This window comes from Gossypium hirsutum, chromosome A02 (genome assembly GCF_007990345.1).
Source record: "Gossypium hirsutum isolate 1008001.06 chromosome A02, Gossypium_hirsutum_v2.1, whole genome shotgun sequence".
Lineage (NCBI taxonomy): Eukaryota > Viridiplantae > Streptophyta > Magnoliopsida > Malvales > Malvaceae > Gossypium > Gossypium hirsutum.
Window position 1 is genome coordinate 86,328,469 of NC_053425.1, and position 21,499 is coordinate 86,349,967.

At 30.1% G+C, this 21,499-nt stretch overlaps 1 protein-coding gene across 1 annotated transcript; it reads left to right on the plus strand.

Annotated features, from left to right (window-relative positions):
• Positions 1-4,149: 4,149 nt before the first annotated feature.
• LOC107951635 (RNA polymerase I-specific transcription initiation factor RRN3) lies at positions 4,150-10,118 on the plus strand. The gene is given in 17 exon segments (XM_016886757.2): positions 4,150-4,254; positions 4,519-4,689; positions 4,776-4,859; positions 4,964-5,035; positions 5,124-5,195; positions 5,279-5,456; positions 5,459-5,514; positions 5,860-5,970; positions 6,053-6,166; positions 6,325-6,441; positions 6,525-6,593; positions 6,767-6,873; positions 7,651-7,734; positions 7,862-7,949; positions 8,586-8,702; positions 8,938-9,122; positions 9,297-10,118. Coding segments are annotated over 16 exon segments (1,887 nt in total). The 5' UTR covers positions 4,150-4,254; positions 4,519-4,578; the 3' UTR covers positions 9,619-10,118.
• The last annotated feature ends 11,381 nt before the right edge of the window (positions 10,119-21,499 follow it).

Sequence of the window (21,499 nt, forward strand, 5' to 3'; positions counted from 1 at the left end):
AGAGAGACAAAATACAGAACAAATGCAACAACATAAAACCCACTCATCCAGCCAAACATCTCTCCGTCCCCCATTCACACTACAAATGAGCTATAAGAAACTCAACCAACCTTGTACACTACATAAGACCTCGGAAGGCCCATCCAACCCTACACACCATGAATATAGAACTAAACCATGTAAATAGCAGTATGCAGTTGAACTGCCAGAAGTTTCGTACTGTGCAACAAACCGCCATACAGACGTATTGCAGCTAAAAATGCCAAATCAGATCAGACTTCCTTTTCTTCATATCCCAAACCCGAAATCATAATGCAAATGCAAGAATGCATACCAAATACTGTCAATTATACAGACGCAGAAGCTCGTAATCAGTCAGTCAGTTACAGAATCGATGTATGCAATTTCCAAACCGTCACACACACCCACATCACTTAACCACTGAAGCAGACAGATATTTTTTAGGCAATATCACATTAACGAACCACTTAACTATTGCAGCGATTGCATAAAACATATAAGTCCGAGTCAAAATAGAGTTCCGACTACCCTTAGTAAGACCTAGCCAAGGTTCAAAACATAGAGAACCACAAACAAGTCATAAATAAACGTAATACAAAAATTTGGCAAGGTAGAACTATATGGCTGTGTGCCCCAACCATGTGGATTTTCCCAGGCCGTGTAGGGGTCTACATGCCCATGTGGAGGCCACACACGCTAGTGTGAAGGCCCCACATGCCCGCGTGGAGGGGGTACACGTCTGCGTGAACAGCCTGTGTAACTCACTGTCCAAAAGTGCTAAAAATTAAGAGCAGAGGCGACACGGCGGTGTGGAGACCCCACACGCTCGTGTGAGACACATGCCCGTATGGACAGGCCGTGTAGTACTAAAAATCATCAAAAACCCTAAATTCCCAAACACATACGCCTGTGTGCCTAGGGGGCACGACTTTGTGAAAATAAACTAATTTCCCCAAATTTGCTACATGGCCGTGTGGCTAGGCCGTGTAGCACCTAATCTTGCTCAGAAACCCTAATTCCTAATTCCACACAGTCGTGTGAACAGTTACATGCCCATTTGGCCACCCATGTGGTCACAAAACCACTCTAAAACAGCCCGAAAAACATGAATTCTGACATCAAATGATCCTTAATCTCTAATAGAGTAGAAACACACCCTAACCAGTCAATTTTTTTACACAAAACCATGACAATTGACATTTCAAATGATAATTTCAGTAACCCACAAACCATATCAAAATTCACAAAACCAAATTAGAATTCTGTTAATATCAAAAAGGAAAAGTTTTCAAACCCATACCTGAATTCGCGATTTAAACACCCAGAATTGTTAACTCACTCTACCAAACCAATTCAGAGACCTAATTTCGGAACCAATCAAGCAGAACACTCGAGAACAACGCTCTCTTGACAGACGACAAAGCGGAATAAGCAAAAAGAAAATCAAAGGAAATTGAAAAAGATGAATATGTGAAGAAAGAAGAGAAGAATGTGAGAAGATATTTTATTTTTAGAAACAACCTCCTTTTTTAAAAAAATACCATAAAATAAATAACATAATATCTATATATATATAACATAAAATAAAAAGAAAGAAAACAAAAATAAAATTAATTCCTCGAGCATACATGAAGATTCGAATCTAGAACCTAGAGGTAAACTAACACACATCCAACCACCAAATTAGCAGGCCCATTTTGACATAAAACACAGCAACAAACCCAAGTCCGATCTAGCCACTAACTCTATCTACAAATCTCAAAACTTCTAACCCCAAATTCCTGGGTGTTACAAAACATGTATATATAATTATCATTATTAGATTTTAGTTGTAAAAATAAATGTGCAAATGTTACCCAAAGTAAATATTTCATCTAGAAAATAAAATAAAAGAATTATGAAAATACGTATAACGTATATAGTTTAACGAGAGTTATATAAGCAAATTATATAAAGTGAAATGTCGTGAATTTCACTATGAACTTGTAGAAGCTCGTGTTGATAGTGTGTTATAAAATAATTAAATAAAAGAACACTTAAAATAAATAGCGAATTTTCTCGTCTCCTCTTTTCATTTATAAAAGACTTATATATAAGCCATTGACATTCAATGCAACATAAATGAACGAAGCTTATTTAACTGCTTCATTAACACGTACATTAAGCATCTTTAATAATGAATGAGGGGTTTTAACTCATTACTTTCATAAATGTTTAAAGATTATAGACATCCGTTTAATGTATTTACAACAAATTGGAATATATTTTTCAAAAATTCTACTAAAAAATAACATAATATATTTTTAAATTAATAAAATTATAAAACTATAAAATTATTGAATATAATTAGATAAATTAAAAATAATAAAAATCCAAGTTTTTTTTAATAAATAAATATGATTTATATATAAATATGATTTATATATAAATATGATTTTATTTTAAATATGATAATGACTAATAATGTTAAAATAGATTTTTTATAATTAATAAAAATTAAATGTGTGAGATTAACATTATATATATGAAGATAATATCAATATATTGGTAATCTAATCTAAAATGTATAAATTTATTTATTCTTAATTTATATGTCAAATCTTAAAAAAATTAAATGTATTTTATAATTAAATTAAATGTTATTGATTATAAATATTAATTACATATAACAAGATCGGTTCGATTCAAAACAATCGACAAATCATATGAGCCGTATTTGTTCAAGAAATTAAGATAACAAAATTAATTAATTAAAAATTAATACTTTACATGATCTATTTTTCTCATTTTTAAATATGTAAAATAAATAATATAATATAATATAAAAATAATTATAATTATTTTATTAATAATCTTTCAATTAAATCTTGAAAACAAAATTACATTCATAATAATTTTTAATATAAAATAATTTTGATTATAATCTTGATTTTAGTGTTACAATTGTTTACCAATTAAAATTAATATTTAGCACTATAAATATATGCATTAGCAAGACATTTTCATTCAAAATAACATCCAAAAAGATTAATGAAAGAAAATCATATTTTAGCCTTATTTAATAATATTTTTGTTTCTATTACCAAAAAAAAGGTATGATTTTCATTATTATTTAAGATGTTTAGTTATTATTATTTGATATTCGATAATTATACTATTATTTTATTTTAATAATATTTATATAATTATGAATGTTGTTTATCATTATTTTATAAAATATTATATTGAAGGTAATAAAATATTAAAGTAATGGTTTTTATAGGTGAAATTTAAACTCATATTCAAATAATAAGTTATTTTATTTAATTACTTAATATTTTACTATCATGTTGTTTCTTCCTTTTTTAATTTTTATTACTTTTAAAATATTTTTTTATTTGCTAAATTATTTTTCAAAATTAATATTTTTATTAAAAATTAGACCAATTCCCATTTAATTAGAATATATATTTTAAAAATTATAAAAATATATTATTTAATAAATTAATAAATAAATAAAATAGTGTGTAATGCACGTGACACGAGGATTAGTGAATATAAAACCACAAGTTTGGAGAAACTACTTATAAACTGATGAGAAATCGTTTTATTTTCTATCATATTAATAAAATTATATTTAAAAATAAAAATTTCAAGGAAAATAGAAGTAGTGACATTAACAAATAATTATAATTTAATAAAAATTGTGATAATTATACATTAAAAAATAATTATATTTTAATTTACAATTATTAATTAAAAAAATTGATATAAACAATTTGTGCTAATTCTATTTAAAAAAATTGTGCTAATTTTATTAGTGTAAAATAGATGTATTAGTTAAAAGAATTTTAAACATCTTAATTATCATTTAATTAATATTAAAGTTAATTATATTAATTAATTATTATTTTCAATAATGTTACTTTGTATTAATTACATAAAAGTAAAATTATAATATTCGTTGAATATGTTAAAAAATGTTTTAAATATTTTAGGTGGAATCAAACTTCGGTACCAAAATTAGATATTTTCAAAGAAAGAGTACCAAACTAAAATATTTGATAAATTAAGGGGCCAAAGATGGCATTATCCCTAAAAGTATTTATTTTCTATTAATTGATTAAAAAAATTAAAAACCCTTAACTATCTCTCTTTGAACACCCGCCGCCAACAAGCTTCTCCTCTTCGTGCAGTCCCTGACCCAAGCCCTCTCCTGCCTTCAAGTTCCCACAGAGAAGGAAACTGAATAAGGTAAGTTTTGAAACCCTAAGAAGATTTCTTTCTTTTCTCTCTGCCTCTGCATCACTCTGCTTTATTTCATTTTCTGTTTTCAATCCTACTGCTATCTCTGCTTTCTTTGTTGAGAAGGACAATTCTTTTAAAAGCTATGGGTTGAGCGGTAATAGGGGACCTTCTATTTGCGTCAGTGATCCGCTGCTATTGATGTGAAATTTGTTCGCATCCCTACTGAGGTCTTTATCGGTGGTGGGTGGCGCCGGTACCGCTTAATAGCAGCTGCGCCACTGCGAACTTTTTTTTTTTGCAGTGCAGCTTAATTTGAACCTAAAACAGAGCATGGGATTGGAATTGCCGAAATACCCGGAGATGGAGGAAGATCAAGTTTTCAATTTCACTGATTCAGAAATAGTTTCTCATGTCAAGCAAGCGCTCGCCTCCGTCCTATCCGTAAGCGCTCAAAGACACACACGCACACACTCTCTCTATTGTGCTTTCTAAATCAACTGCTCTTATATGTTGTATTATTTTTTCAGGGTGATAACAACAGCTACAATCAGCTTGTTGGGGTCATGCACCATTCCAAACATCTTGCCCCTGATGAGGTCGCCTTACTCGAGGTGTCTTTCTTTTCATTTTCTTTTATTACTCCAATGCATACCATCCTTTCTTATGTATCTAAGCTTGACTTCGTCTTCTTGTTTATGAATTACATGAATCATAGACTACTTTGAAGGCACTAGCTGGGGCAGTATCTTCTATAGATATTACTTATCATGACTCCCTCCTTTCTGCTGTAAGTTCCTCTCTTTCATTTTATTTTTCACCTTACCTATTTTCAGTGTGTTCCCCTTATTTACTTGTTCCCTCGGCTGTTCTTCCAGATTTTTTGTATGAGCATGTGGAACTACGGGCCTCATGTGGCAGATGCATTAGCTGAACTTATTGTGTCCCTTGTATGTGCTGCTTACTTCCCAGCTCGTTTTCATAGTTTCCTACTCCCACCTTTTCTTTAAAATTATTTTCCATCGTATTGCAGGCTATTTCAAATGGAAAATATCTTGATTTGTGTCTGGGTATGCTTGTGAGCAATTTCACCCCACCACCTTATTTCTTGGATAAACTAAAAATGCCACATGGTCTTGAGAGGAAGGGCCAAGTTCTTTCTCGGGTGCATGCAGCTTTCAAAAAGATAGCTGATTATGTCCCTCTTGCCCCTTGAGATTATTGACCATAGTTCTCCAAGGAATGCCAACAATTTATCATAAGGACCGAGTAAGTTGAATTTTTTCAGTAGGGAATTTAGATTTTTCTTTTTCCTTCTAAATTTTCCTTTTATTATCATATTTAGATATCTTTAGATATTCTTATTTTAGCATGTTACTTAAAAACTCAATGCTGTTATGCTTATGCAATCAATTTTAGTCCCTAGATGGATGAAAATGTAAGATACCATTGTTCCACTATTGGATATCTGTTCAGTTTGGTGGAGTTCGTAGATGCTATTTCCTGATCAATTATATCATACGTTCTGTTGCTTTGGTGCCTGTAGCTGCCATATTTTATTATTGAAATTTGTTAAGACAATTGAATCTGAAGCCTCTCCCCTTGTCCTTGTAGGCAATAGTAATTTATGTGGAGAACATGTTAAAATTAGAGAGTGGTGAAATTGGAGAACTTGTTGGAAGCACAATACTTATGGCTGTGGTGGACCGGCTGATAGAGCTAGATGTAAGTAATTTGAATTTTCCTTAGAATGAGAAAATTGTTTGGCTTTTGTATGTCATAATGAATGTATTGGAGTTCCGTTTAGGTGGAGATTGGATGGGATGCCATTTTACAAGATGACTTTAGTAAAGGCATATTTGAGATGGAGCTAGAAGATGTGGATGACATTGAGGAAAGTGCTGAGCCAGATGTTGGAGAGGTACAGTTAACATGTTTTTGGTTCTTAGTTTGCTTGTGATGTCCCAAGGTGGTTGTTGATGAATTAATGGCCATCCTTTGCACTTCAATATTTTTCTAAAACTCTAGTAACCAGTTTATGATAATCATGATGTAAAAATGATGGAGCTCATTTTGCAGTTCCGATTAAGCCGTAAGAGTCTAGCTGGAAACAGCATCGCTGAACTGCTAGATAACCTACTGGTTTTAACCTTTGAACATCTTGAATCTTGTGAAAGGGAAGGCCGCTTAGCTAAGGTATTTTCTGAAGTTAATCTTTCCATCTCCCACTGCATCCTCTTACCTGGTTCAGTCTTAAGTTTGTTTAATTGCTGTTGTAGGTATTTGAAACACTTCTCCAGTCATTTCAGGTAACAGTTCTAAGTGCCTACAAGTCAAAATTTGCTCAGGTAATACTCATATTGTCATCACATATGTTATTTAGTTTGTTGAAATTTCCGCTTCTAATTCTTGATGAACATCATGGTACTATTTTTTTTGGTTAAATTTTCTTAATACGAGCAATAAGACCTGCTTGACTTGTATGGTAATTCATCTGATTTTTTTTACCTAATGTCTGCAGTTTGTTATGTTCTATGCTTGTGCATTAGATCCTGAAAACTGTGGTATGAGATTTGCCACAATGCTGGCAGATCTATTTGTTCAAGACTCACAGCCCCAACCAACCAGGTCAGTTTTTTATTATTTGAAAGGTTTAATGAATATTTTCTACGCGTTTTTGGGGCATATATTTCTTGCCTTTTAAGTTTTAAATATACATAGAATTTCAATCGTGTATTTACTACAATGCTTTTTTCTACTTCCCTTTTCCCTCTCATTGTGTGTATCCATGCCTCTTGCCTGATTTGTATGGGGTTGAGCAATTGGGACCTCGATCTGGTGCACTTTAACATGTGAAGTATTGACATTGGGATGCACGTTATGTGCATGATTTTGTAGTCGTTTCTAACTTGGTCTGACATGTTGCCACTTGCCATGTCTAACAACGTAAAAGGGTACATTTTATTATTCTGCCTATACGGCTTCTAAGTTAATCAGTTTTCTATTGTTTGTGCACTTCCAGCCAGGGACCACATGGGTCCATAGAGCAAGGAATCTTGATGTTCTTTTTTTTTTTGGGAGTGTGTGTGTGCGCGCGCTTAGAAAGCCTATACATGTTACTGAGAAAGCTAGGCCTATTTTACATGTCTCTTGGTCAACTGGAAATCAATGAGACTTTGTTATCTTGTTGCTTTATGCTACTAGGAAAAAAAGCCTATTTTACATGTCTCTCAATCAGCTAGAAATTGATGAGGTATTGTCATTTTTTTGCCTCACATTTAGAAGCCTATTTCCATATACTTTCTCTTATCCTTGATTAGCAGTCTATTGTTTGATTTGAAACTTAAGAAAATAAATTCCCTCATTAGATTATCTCTTATGCTAATTAGTTTCTGTTTTACACAGGATGAGTGCTGTATCTTATCTTGCTAGCTACTTATCTCGAGCGAAGTTTCTGGCTGCCTCTTCTATTTCTAGCATGTTAAAAAGGTTCATCATAAAATTTTCAGATCCATCTTTCTTTAACTGACTTCAACCACTGTTCTGATTATTTGATGTGAATGAAAATGTAATTATTCAATGCTAATGTTGTATGTTTTACTCTCTTGAAATTTAGGTTGGTGGATTGGTGCCTGGAATACTGCGAAGCCCATGATGGTGATATAAATCCAAATGCACATCGAGTTTTCTATTCTGGATGCCAGGTTGGAGTTGCAACTCTTAAGGCTTATACTTAATTGGAAACAAAGATGCTAAAAAAATGTCTGTTATAAAAAAAAAAGGGAAAAAAGTGGTTGTTAAGACATTGTTTACACTTGGATTGCATTACTTCATTGTTAGGAAACTGAATGTTACATTCATGGGTTATGGATTGAGTCACCAGGCTATTCTTGGGAAACCTGTTTCAATAGATAAAGCTTTAGCCTTGTTTTGATTTGTACTTCCTGAAGAACCTATGATTAATAGTATAATATACTAACTGTAGAACTTGTCAAAGGCAATTAGTAGATCCTAGACTGGTTAGAGAGTCGTAAACCTCAATAAATTGGAATAATTTCTGTTCTATTTTATTACTAAGAATTGTCCCCATAAATAGAGGTTACATAAGGTTCTATTTTTATAGACTAAGAAACTAAAATTAATTTATAGAATAAGAAACTATAATTAAGGCAATTAAAAATTACTTTTAATTGCAATAAAATACTTCCTAAATGAATTATTTTAATTAGGAATATTACTAAAATGAAGTTGTTGATCTTCTTTCCATCTTTGGCACTTTTGACTTCTTGCCTGGCCCACAAAAGCATCCATAATGCTGAAGTTATTACTATCTGTTGCAGGCCATTATGTATGTCCTCTGCTTTCGAATGAAAGTTTTCGTGGATGTTCCACGCTTGAAGTCAGAACTTCTCATACCATTGGAACAAGTCCTAAAGCACAAATTGAATCCTTTGAAGGTAAGGAATAGTTTTGTTGCACTGTTGCTTGACCTTAAATTCATGAAGATTACAACCTGCGGCTAAGCTGTAACATGGATTCTAGTCATCCCTAAATTTTTATTGATTCTAAAACGGCGCTTCCAGTCTACATTCGGACCATCCTATTTTATTTCTATAGCATATGAGCAGGCCTAAATTTATCGCAAGTATTGATTGAATTTTTGGTCTAATCCCAATAATCTATCATGATTAGGTATGCCTTCCATCTGTTGTGGAAGAGTTTCTCCGACAGGCAAAAGCAGCTTCTCTATTCACTGTGTGTAAAACATTCATTTTTGATGGGCTGCTAGAGTCAGAACTTTCAAGGGCATTTGGTGGCCTGGAAAGGCTCGACACATTCTTTCCTTTCGACCCTTGTTTGCTGAAAAAATGTGACAGGTTTGCATTCCTTTATTTGTGAATGGTTTAATCTCAACTCTCTTGAGCAAATAATGGTTTAAAAATGCCTTATTTGAAATGAAGGTGAATCTTGCTTTTCTTTCTGCTTTGCTGACAGTGCTATTTTTTTTGGTTTTTCCTGCTTTCCTCGTAATTCCCCCCCAAAAATGACAGTTTTATCCGTCCAATGTTTGTCTTCTGGTCAATGGTAAAACCAACATACGATGATGCTTTTGATGATGATGATGATGATGATGGCAGCAGTGATGATGATTTGGTTCAGGATTTTGTAAATGAAAATGAGGATATTATGAATGATGAGTTTGGAAAGAGCTTTGATGAGCAAGGTGTTGATATGGATGACTTTGATTATGCATTGAAGAAAATGTCGATAACACCCAAGGCTACTTCTAATTACAAGTTTGGTGGTCGATTTCAAGAACCGGCAAGAATGCCTTCTAGAATTAGGCCCTCTACAAGCCCAGAGTCCTTATGATTCAAGGGGGATGGGATGGATGAGTGTTTGTATCTACTAATGTATCACGTAAAATTACTGCAGAAGAAACAAGTGCAAAATTGATCCAAGGGAGATTGTTATTTATGGTCCGGAAAAGGGAATGTTCAAGATTAGCTAGCTGATCTCTCATCCAAAACCTGGAGCGGAGTGCAGAGCAAAGAATGTTGGATATATGAAGTTTTTGAAGGTATTGTCAGCTTCTTGTTTATTCAGAGTATTACTATGATTGTAAAAATTCAATCAACGGATAGCTTAGATTTCTTTCTTTTGTCGCTTTGAAATTGTTCTTTCTTATACGAGCTCCTTACTACCCGATGAAATGTCTTTTTTGCGGCCCACTATTGGGTGTGAGAAGCTGCTAAATGTAATACTTATTTGTTAGGTTTGGCCCAAATTAAAATGATGTTTACAATTTAAAAGGGGGAATGATGTATGCTGATCTACTGCTACCCACTGGTTTAATAACAATCATTTCATCAGATATGGTTCCCTGAATGTAAACACCTTTCCAGTTAATTTTTTCTAGGTTTAATTTTATATTTTAATTTGATACTTTTTTAATGTTAGAAGTTTTATCTTAATCCAGAAAATATTAGTTAAAAGTTAAATTTGTTTAGTTAAATTTGATTATTAATTTTGTACAATGCGAATGGTTGTAGAATGTAGAGTTGGTCCATATATTTCAGTTGGATATTTTGAATTTTTGTATTTTTTGAACTTTAAAATTTTAATTTTGGTATAAATAGTAGTAGTTAATTTATTAACTGAATTTTTAGTGAGTAATGCTAATAACAAATTAATATGACATTATAAATATTATAATGTGTTTGGCATATAAAATTAGAAATAGTAAAATTTAATGAATTTATCTGTTATTGTTTGGTGGTGATTGATATTTTAAAATTTGAAATTAATAAATTAAATTATATGATTAAATTCATAATTTTCGCAGGGAGACTAGTACGAGAATTTAAGCAAAGTTTCCAAGTAAACAAATACTTTTAAATCCCTCAATGGCTCTTGCAAAATGTCAAATCAACAGCCGACGGTGTGGTTCAAAGTGTAGTTTTAAATGTAGGCACATCTTTTTTTAATATTTTGATAGCAATTCGTATATTGTTATAAAAACTTGATAATTTTGATGTGATTTATTTCGATTTATTTAAGTAGCAAAATCATGATAATTTATTTGTTGTTTATAAGATGACTAGCCTTGTTCTAGATAGTATATAGGAAGAAATCTTCTATTTGTATAAGACACTATCATAAAGACCTCTTTGATTAATAATGCAATAGCTATTTAGGCTAAGTATTATCTAAAGATAATCGGATTCAATAGTGGCTATTTAGATAAAGCATTTTTGGGTGGTTATTATCTGAAGATTATTTGGTGACTAATCACTTCTTAATTTTCTTTTTATTAAGCAAGGATATGAGTCATATGCTCTGTAGTTGTCGCTTCAATGTGTAACACTTTATACTTGATTTGCTCGCGGGGTCCGAGTTATAAGGTGTCACATCGTTACTCAAGCAACTACGATTAAAATATACTCGATTAACACTATTTAACTTGGAAATGCTAATAATTTAAGCATATGATACGATATATAATTATTTTCAGGTCATATCGAGCTTACGAAAGCTCCAATGCTAACCCTAGATCAAGATAGGACTAAATTGTAAAGAATTTAAAATACCAAGTTAGCGTCACGACTTTAGGGCCTCCTCGTTGCGACGATAGGGCTCCTAGTCGCACCATGGCCTGGAGTCCTGATCTGATCACAATGACACTCGCACGTCATCGTGACGTTACATACTATTCCTGCAAATTTTAAATGAACCTCAACTTGCAAATTTCAATCAACCAAAGCATACCAACAGTCAATTTTTTAGCTAAACATACATTCTCAAAAAGTTCAATATTAAACTATAATACCTTCATACATATAAAGATTCCCTTCCTTCCGTCATTTTCTTCTAATCACCTAAGTAACTTCATTAACTAATATAAACCAAATAACATAAGAATACATGCATATATTCATACATCACCATTCACTCAAGTTGCCATTACATACTTTATACATTAGCCAAAATTTGTAACAATTTAAGTTGCATGAATCAAACATATATTACCTTCATAATACCACATCCAACATCTAAAAATTCATAAATATCATACTATACCAAAATGACTCAACCTAGGTACATGCCAAACTTAGAACAAAATAGAATTTGTATGAACTTTGCTTAGTTGGGGATCGATTGTTGGATGATGGTACTTATACACTGAGAAAAACAAACCATACTCTGAGCAAATAAACTCAATGGTAAATCTATAATTCAAGACAATATAACAAGCTTATGCAAAATGCACATATTTAATGTCAAACACTTTCAATTTCATATAGTCATACTTATATCAATCGTACATGCCAATTCATTAACATATTCAAGTCAATATTACATTTCTACTTAACTTGTACATATTCATTTTTTTTGCAACTTAATTCATCATTTGAGTATCTAAACATACCATTCATTTCACAAGTATAAATTCATCATTTTGAACTCATTTATACATATATTTATACTCAATCCCATTTTACAATTTCAATCATTTTGGAGTCCACAAGATCATTCATAATCAATCGAACCCTAGGGCTCTTTTTCAATTCGTTTCGCATATTACAATTCAATTTCATATATCATTTCACATATCATTTAAGCAATTCATTCATTTGTAACCCTATTAACCAACACAAACTCAAAACGGATACATGGATCCATAACCTTTGGTTACGTGTACAATTCAATTTCATATATCATTTCACGATGATGCTATACATGTACATACTACCATCCTAGATTGCTCGACAACGATGATTTTCTCAATTGAATAATCTATCACCTCGGGTTACGTGACAACAATGACTCTATAAAAGGAATCTACCACCCTGGGTTTCCTGACAATGATGGTATTCAATCAATAATCTGACCATATGGCATGCCAATTATATCTGACACAGTTCGAGCAACTAATAGGGTAACCAAATTTTTGATTCTTTATAAACAATTCGAATCATGCTTTATCATTTTTAACTAATAATCAATTCATCATATATTACAACATGTTATAACTCAATTTCATGCCAATCATCAAATATCAATTGAATTAAGAAATTTCTATTTTATGCAATTTAGTTTTTGTCTCTATAATCAATCTCAAATATAGTAGTTCAGCTTATAACCATTAATGACTTACCTCCACCCCATATAATTCAAAATGACATGAACATACAAAAAAAAATGGTTCCAGAATAATGGAAATACAAATCGAAACTGCGAGCTATTCATCGTCGACTTTCGATTTTCCTTTCCCTCTCAATGGTTCTGTGTCAATGTTAGCTGAATAAAATCATAAAAAAATTTAATATTATCAATTTCCATTCAAATTAGAACCAATCACAATATCAATCATATTTTACAATTTATTCAATTTAGTCCCTAAATCCGGGACAAACACAACTTTCAATTTAAAGCATCGGATTGAAATCTGATTTCACAATTACTCATTAGAGGACCTTCTATTTCTTATTCCTATTGAAATTTCATGAAAATTTTACATTTGATTCAATTTGGTCCCTAATGGAAAAAACTAACAAGTAAGCTTTACAATTTAGTTCTTTTCTTAAACTAAGCTTAATTTCTATCAATTTAACACCAAATTATTCATTCCTCAATAATGGAAACTTTTAAAAATTTTAACAGTTTTACAAATCGGTGAATGAGCTAGCTAAATCAAGCTCTCATGACCTCAAATCTACAAAAAAGGGCTTAAACTGCTTACCAATTTGAGGAACTAATGTTTAAAGATCTCAAAGGTTTTTCTTTTCTTTTTCAATTTTTGTTCAGTATATATACCTATATTATACATTAATTAATTAATATTAATTAACTTAATTAAAGTTTTTTATATTAATATTACTTTAATCAAACTTAGTGGATTATTCATCATTATCCACTAACTATTATATATTATTGGTTTATTTACCATTTTAGTCATTTGGATAATTATTGTCTAGGTCCCTAAGCCTTTTCCTAATTAAAAATCTATAGCGAATAAACTTTTACGATTTAGTCACTGAACCATAATTAATCACTAATTTGGCTAAATTAACTATCCAAATTTCAATTTATCTATATAATAATTTCTTAAATGTCTTTATATAATATTTATGGACTCGGTTTACAAAAATGGGATCTCAAAATTGTAATTTTCGGTACCACTAGAAACCAGATCGTTACATAGTGGATCCTCTACATCAAAAACCTCATGGAATTAGGTTAAAGACCATGAATCCAACAACTACAACATAGCATTGTACCAAGGTAATCTGTAGCTTGTTACTGTAATGACTTTGATCGTGGTTACTTCGTGGTGTCATTACGACGCTATATCATAATAGTTGGGTCTTAATTAGACCGAGTCGCAAGGAGAGTGTAACACCTCTAACTCGTCTTCGTCGCTTGTTTAGGGTTACAAAGCATTTGTACAATCTAGAACCTTTAACATCGAAATAGAGATTAACATGCAATTCACATATCAACATTTGTTATCACAATTTAATTATGACAAAAATACTTTTACGAGTTTTAAATCGGGCTTAAGTGGCACTAAAAAAAAGTTTGGGAACAATCAGGACTTATTCAAATCAAAACAGAAACTTTAAGGTAGAATTGAAAATTTGCAAAATAGGGGTCACACGACCGTGTAGCATAACACAGGTCGTTGACATTCGAACTAAGGGACACACGGCTGTGTCTTAGCTCGTGTCTTAAACCATGTAACTTACTGACTTTTGTCACGTAACCGTGTCGTAAAACATGTGTTAGACCGTGTGTGTATTTGAGATGTGGTCACACAGCCATGTCACGGGCCGTGTGCTAGGTCATGTGAAACCTGCACCTAAAATTTAAAAGACACATGACTGTGTGAGGTGGCCATGTGTGGCACACGATTGTGTGACATCCCGTGTCCTAGACTGTGTGCAGCATGTGTTGCCCCTAAAGCAAGCTATTTCAAACACAAACCTTGCACACTAAGATACTCTAATTGACCATCTTTCACATGTTTAAAACATACATCAAACATCCAAAAACATACCAATTTCATGCTAATCCTATATCTAACCAATGTGTAATTCTTATGGTACCTCGATCACAACCTATCTAATTCATTCAAACATACATTATAACCTAAGCAAATATATCTATATTCACACACACAATTGAACCATTTCCACCACATATGAACATGTCTCAAGCCACATATTTACAAAGTACTTAAAGTGACCAAAAGACACAAACATACCAAAACATTACGAGTCCAAACAAACATATATACACAAAAAGGCATAATCATACTAAGTTGTCCCCTTTTATAGAAGAATTATTGAATTCTATTTAATTCTTCTTTGAATCCCGCACAGTTTTTTGGATAAGGATCATGTCTCATCACATCATGGTTGCTTCCACGTTGCTTTTCTTTTTTGTCTTGTCACATTATGGTTTTGACATGACTACTTCCACGTTGCAATCTTTTTTGTTGGTATTTGGATGCCTCTTTCTTTAGGTTGCCTCCAAACTTGAATATCTGGTTTTTCAGTTTTCTTTCTTGGCTGTCATTTCTCCACGTGGCTTCCTTGTTTGGCCTTATCCTTCTTGAATATTATCTAGATTGACAGTCTAGATGTAATGAATCTATTGACAGTCTTGGTGAGTTCCAAGTCTCTCATGTGCTCTTGATTTTTTGTATTAAATGTGATGAAAAATAATCAATCTCCATGTCAGCTATCATTTTTAATAATTTCATAGATTCTTTGTCTCTTTCTTCCTGGGTGTTTCCGGTTCCAGTATCATAAGCCAATATTCTTCTTCCATTAGTCTAGAACCTATAAGTTTTTTGTTGAAGTAAATATTGGGCTTTGGTCATTAGATCTATCCCTACTTGGATTTGATAATAACTTGGATTATTATAACACTTGTCAATATTTTTTATCAAGTGTCCTTTGTCTTCTTTGACTGCTGACAGTTTGGGACTTCCAAATATTTTTTGAATGGTCCAAATTTGATATGGTTGATAAAATTTTTCTTTTTCAGCTATACCAATAAGACTACTGATTTCAAGATAAAAATAATACTAAAAATCATCTTCATATATCATGCGTAATAATATATATTTAATTAATGCAGGAAAGTCTTTTAATAAATGAAAAGAGAAAATTTGAACTGTTATTTCTTTAACAAAACCCCATTCAATACTGCTTATATCAATTGTTCATGATTAAGTCTAAATTTTGTAGTAGGAAATTTTTCATCTAAATCATTAGTAAAAACATAAACTTGTAGAAAATACTCTAAAAAAACTTTTTGAAATTGAGCTTGTTGTTTGCAAATAGCTTCATTTATTTTTGTAAAAATTTTCACCGGTAAAATTTTTCTAGCTTTATTATATAAACATAGAATTTTATTTATAATAGGGCTATTTGATCCTTTATTAATAAAATATTGAAATATATCAAGAAGATTATTTATCTTCTTAATATCTTAATATCTAAATAACCTATTTCTAATTCTTTCCAATTTCTATATAAAATAGATTTTAGTCATAAATCATGAGCTTCATTTTTTTAGTTGTTTTTTAACTAAAAATTGTGAAAGCTTAGTAAGGGCTCTTCTGAAATTAGCTCTTTATTCAGAAATATGGGTTTTTCATATTTCATTAATAAATTTATATAATTTTAGTGGTAAGCCTGGATTATAAAAATCTTTTATTTCCTGAATTTGTTGTTGTTTCAACAAATTTTATGCTCCTTTTATTATTTCAGCATAAGTAGCTTGGTATGCTGAGTTTGGATCTTGGGACCAAGAGAATTGACTTACCGTTTTTGGTGTAAGTGATAAACGAGTTCCAACTGGTTGTCTTACCATTGGATATGAAATATAATATCCTTGATTAGGATAAAAGGGTGCTTGTGCAAGTATCGTGACAAATCCTTGATTAAGATTTGTTGTTTTCCCTTTGTTTGGTCTTTTACGGACAGTAATTCATTCACCAACTTTTTTTAGAGGTTTTTTAACCTCTATCCATATGGTCTGCTAAGATAATCAACAATAATATTGTTAGTTCCTTATACATATAAGACTTCAAAATTAAAGGTACATAATTTAGTGTACCACTTAATTCTTCTAGGTACCGTTTTCAAACTTTTATTAGTAAGGAAATCTTTAACTGCCTAATTATCAGTTTTTATAATAAAATTTTCAGGTGTTAAATATATAAATTTTTTATTTCTTTCTTTATTGCTAATAATTCTTTTTCATATATAACATAATTAATTTCATTTGGTTTAAATTTTCCTGAATTATATCCACATATTAATTCTTCATTATTTATTGTTTTAGCTTTTAAAATACAACCCCAATAATTTTGTAAGGAGTCTGTTTCTAAAATTAATTTATCACATTGCTTAGGTAAATAAACTTTTGGAATATTGTTTATTTCAGATTTTAAATTTTTTTTATAATTTCTAAGTTTGTTTTAGACCAAATAAAAGGTTTATCCTTTTTTAGTTTTCCATATAACTTACCTATTTTTTTTAAGATAAGTTAGGAAAGAAATTTCTTACATAATTAATAATTTTATTGGGATTTTCCAATTTAATTTTACAATATCTAGGGCTATTTTGCCATAATTTTAATGGTTCTTTACTAAAATTATTTTCTTATATTTTAAACAACCAATGATTTGTTTCAAGTTGTTTAATTTGATCTTTTCTGGGTGGTGTAATATTTTTATCACACAGAAATTTATGATTTTCTACTAATGGTATTATTATAGAAGTTTTTTCAACCAATAACATAATTAGATTTTTGTCTATAAAAAATGGTAAGTGCTGATATATAAAATTATTTCTTAATAGTATTTCTCTATGCATTGCAGGAGAACATAATATTTTGGGTATCACAAATCTTACATTATTTATGTAGATTGATACATTTCTAGCTTTATATTGGATTGTGGTTTCATTACTATTTATTCCTATGGCTTTTATTGAATGTTTTATAGGTTCTCATTTTTCTAAAGCAATGATATTTTGTTTGCAACTACTAGTTGTAGCTCCAGTATCTAATAAAGTATGCAAGTAATATGTTTTATATTCTCTAAATTGAAATTTTATTTCAATATATATGTAATATTTCCCGGATTAGAAATTTGAAAATGTAATTACATCACTAATTCCAATTTTCATTTGTTGAATAATTGTTGAAGTTTGTATTTCTTCCATTCTAGTGTTTCTAGAATTTCTACTTGGTTCTGTAGGAAAAATAGGAATATGAACTGTTTTCATTCCTATTGGTGTAAAAGATATAGAACTTGTATTTTCCTCATCTTCCTCTATTTGAGTATTTGAGAGTAAAACTAAATTATCATTTGTATTTGTTATTGCAGTATTTTTAAAATATAATTTATCTCTAGACGATATATATTCTATAGTACTTACAGGTTTAGAAGCACTACTTATCTTTTCTATCATCCAGTCTTTTGGTATTGATAGATCTCTTAAATGTAATAATTTTAGCTGTATTTCAGTAGTAAATTTATTAGGTTCAAAGAGCTCAATAATTTTATTATTAATCTCTTCGATTTCTACTTCTGTTGTATTATAATATTCATTAATAGAAGTCCAACTTATTGCTTCAGAATTTTTTGTCTGAATTCTTAAACATAAACATTCTTCTATTAGAGGATCTATAATAAATATAAAGTAATTTGGTTTAACTTTAAATATAAAGTAACTGCTATTATTGGTATATCATGACATTTTCTAAATAAACCTCTAATAGTTATCATTATTATTCCTAAATGTATATATCTAACTTAAGGATATTTCTTTTTAATCCTTTTAATTTTATCTTTAGTAAATAATGGAATTTCTGTTAATCCTCCTCTAGTGTCTTTAGCTAGTGTAGTACCACTTATTTTTTCTATATGTCTTTGACAACATATTTTACATTTAGATATTTTATAAGTTTCTTCTTTAGAAATATGATTTTTATTAATTTTTTTTATCATTTCATTAGAAAAGTCTTTTTTTCTCCGATTATATTTCCTAATTTTATATCCTACTGTTCATTTTTTAGGAATTTCTTCGAATTAATTATTGAACTACTTCCTATGTTAAACATAAACATATATTCTTCTTCATTTGTATTAGAATCTGTTTCTGATATTAATTCGTATAATATTTCTTCAGGATTTATTTCCTTTATTAGGACAATTTGGTGCTATGTGACCTTCTTCATCACATATAAAACATTTACATATTTTTTTTAGGTTTTTTAGAAGTTTTTCTTCTAACAAATCTTTTCTTTTTATTATAATCAGTATATTTCCTATTTCCTGGTTTTCATCTAACTAGTTTATTTTTCCATTTTCCTTTTTATATCTTTTATAAGTAGTAGGACGTATTGGTTTACATCCAAATTCCCATTTATTTTTTAAAATTTTTGTACAATGTTTAATACTTAATTTATGCTTAACTTCTTTAGAAGCTTTACTATGTAGACAATATAAATTTATTCTTTCTTTTGCAAAATTTATTCTATTTCCTATAGAGTCTATATTTTCTGGTTCTACACCAGCTATAGGCTTTTCTAAATAAGAAACATATTTTTTTATACATATTTCATCTCATGGTGGAGGTAATTTATGAAAATATTGGTTTTTCTAAAATTCTATATTTTCATTTTTTTAGTTTTTGACATTCATGAAGAAATTTTTTAGAGAATTCTTCTAAATATTTAATATCACACAAGTTGATTTTTGACAATATATAACTAGATATACTATCCTGATCTTTTTAAAAAAAAAATCAAAATAGCCACAAAATTATGTTTTTAGAATAAAAGTTAATCATTTTAAAAGATCTTTGGGAGTTCCTATCTGGTTGATTAACTGCCTTTTTTGTTCTTTTCTTTTATTTGATTCTTCCCATCTTTATAGAAATTGTAGAACATCTCCTTGAAATGTTCCAACAAAATAGTTTAAAATTTTTTCTTTTGACCACATATTATTGTTGTTTACAATAATAGTCATAGATTGTGCCCAGTCATCCATGGTTTTTTCATAGTCTGCAATAGGAATATTGGTTAAATCTAAATATATTCCTCCTTGGGCAACATTTCTTTTATTTAAATCATCTATTCTATGTGGGATAGGTTGAGTAGATGATTCTCCTAAATTTTCTGATTTTATTTCATTAATAATAATATTTTCGGTTTGATTACCAAAAATCCTAGTTGTATTTTCAACTTTTTCATAATCTTTATTAAAATATCTCAAATAATCATCATTTTGAAGATCTATAACCTTTCTTAAAAGATCTCAAATAATCATCATTTTGAAGATCTAACTCTATTTTTCTTTTTTCATAAAGATTTGTTTGATCAGTATCCATAGGTTTTGGTATTTCTATATTTTCGTCTTCATCTGTTGAAGTATTTTCTTCATCAGATTTATAACTTGTAACCTTTAGGTCTTCTAGGTTTATAGAATTATCAGAATTACTAGAACTACTACTGTCTGTAGTGTCATAGTTTAACATATAATGATAGTTAAATAAAGTAAATAAATCTTTATGTTTTTCATATATAAAGTTGTTCAATTAATTTTAAATATTCAACTCTTTCATTTTTATCAGAACTCTCAGTGAATTTATACTTCCAATGTTCTATAAGTTGTTTATAGAATTGGAAATCATATTCTTGTTGATGAGTATATTTTCTTTTTTCATGTTTTTTTCATGTTTTTTTGTTTGTAGAAGATGATTCTTCTGAAGAAGTATCTTCTTCCTCAGATAAGGTTAATATTATATTACTATTTTCATAATATAAAGGTCCTAAGTCTATTTCTTGTTCGATATTTTTATTAATAAAAGCTTGTTCTAATTTATTATTAACATTAGATAATATTTCTTCAGATTTGTGGTTCAAATCTAATTCTGTAACCTCTCCTAAATTATTTACTTGTTGTTCTATTTTACTTACTTTATTATATAATTTATAAAAATATATAGAAGTTATATCTATTAAACTATTAAAACCTTTACTGTAATACCCCTGATTTTGGGGTTAGTAGTTTTGAGGTTTTTAAGTAGGTTTAATGGCTTTAGTGTTAGAATGGGCTTGTTGGTCTAGTGGTTAGATGAATGATAGTGTACCTCGAGCTTATGGGTTCGAGTCCTCAAGCGTGTTTTGAAGAATTATTTTTATATGACTTCAATTTATTTTAAATTAAAGATATATACTTATTTATTTATTTTTAATTGTATTTATCACGATTTTGAAAAAAAAGGGAAAAAAAGAGTTTTTTCTTTTTCCACGTTCTCTTTTTCCTCTGTCAAACGTTTTTCCTTTGCTATTCTTCTTTTTCTCTTAATCTCCTTTTTTCGCACACACAATTTTCTTTCATTTTCTTCTTGGATTGTTTTTGTTGCATCAGTGCGTTTACATCTTTTTCTTTCATCGAAAAAAGCTTGGGTTAAGTCATCGACCGATGTCAATTGAGTTCGAGCCGTGTTGATTGTGAATCAGGTGTGGGTTCTGAACTCTTATTTTTCATTATTAAAATACTGAATTAATTCTGGATAATTCGACATATTGTGTGTGTTCTAAAATGCGTAATTTAGTGCTGATTTGTTGTGGATTTCAACAGTTTTTTACACGCTTCGGTAAGTAGTAATTGAGGCTTGTGTATCGTTTCAATTACCTGTAATTTAGTGTGTTGTGGTTAGCT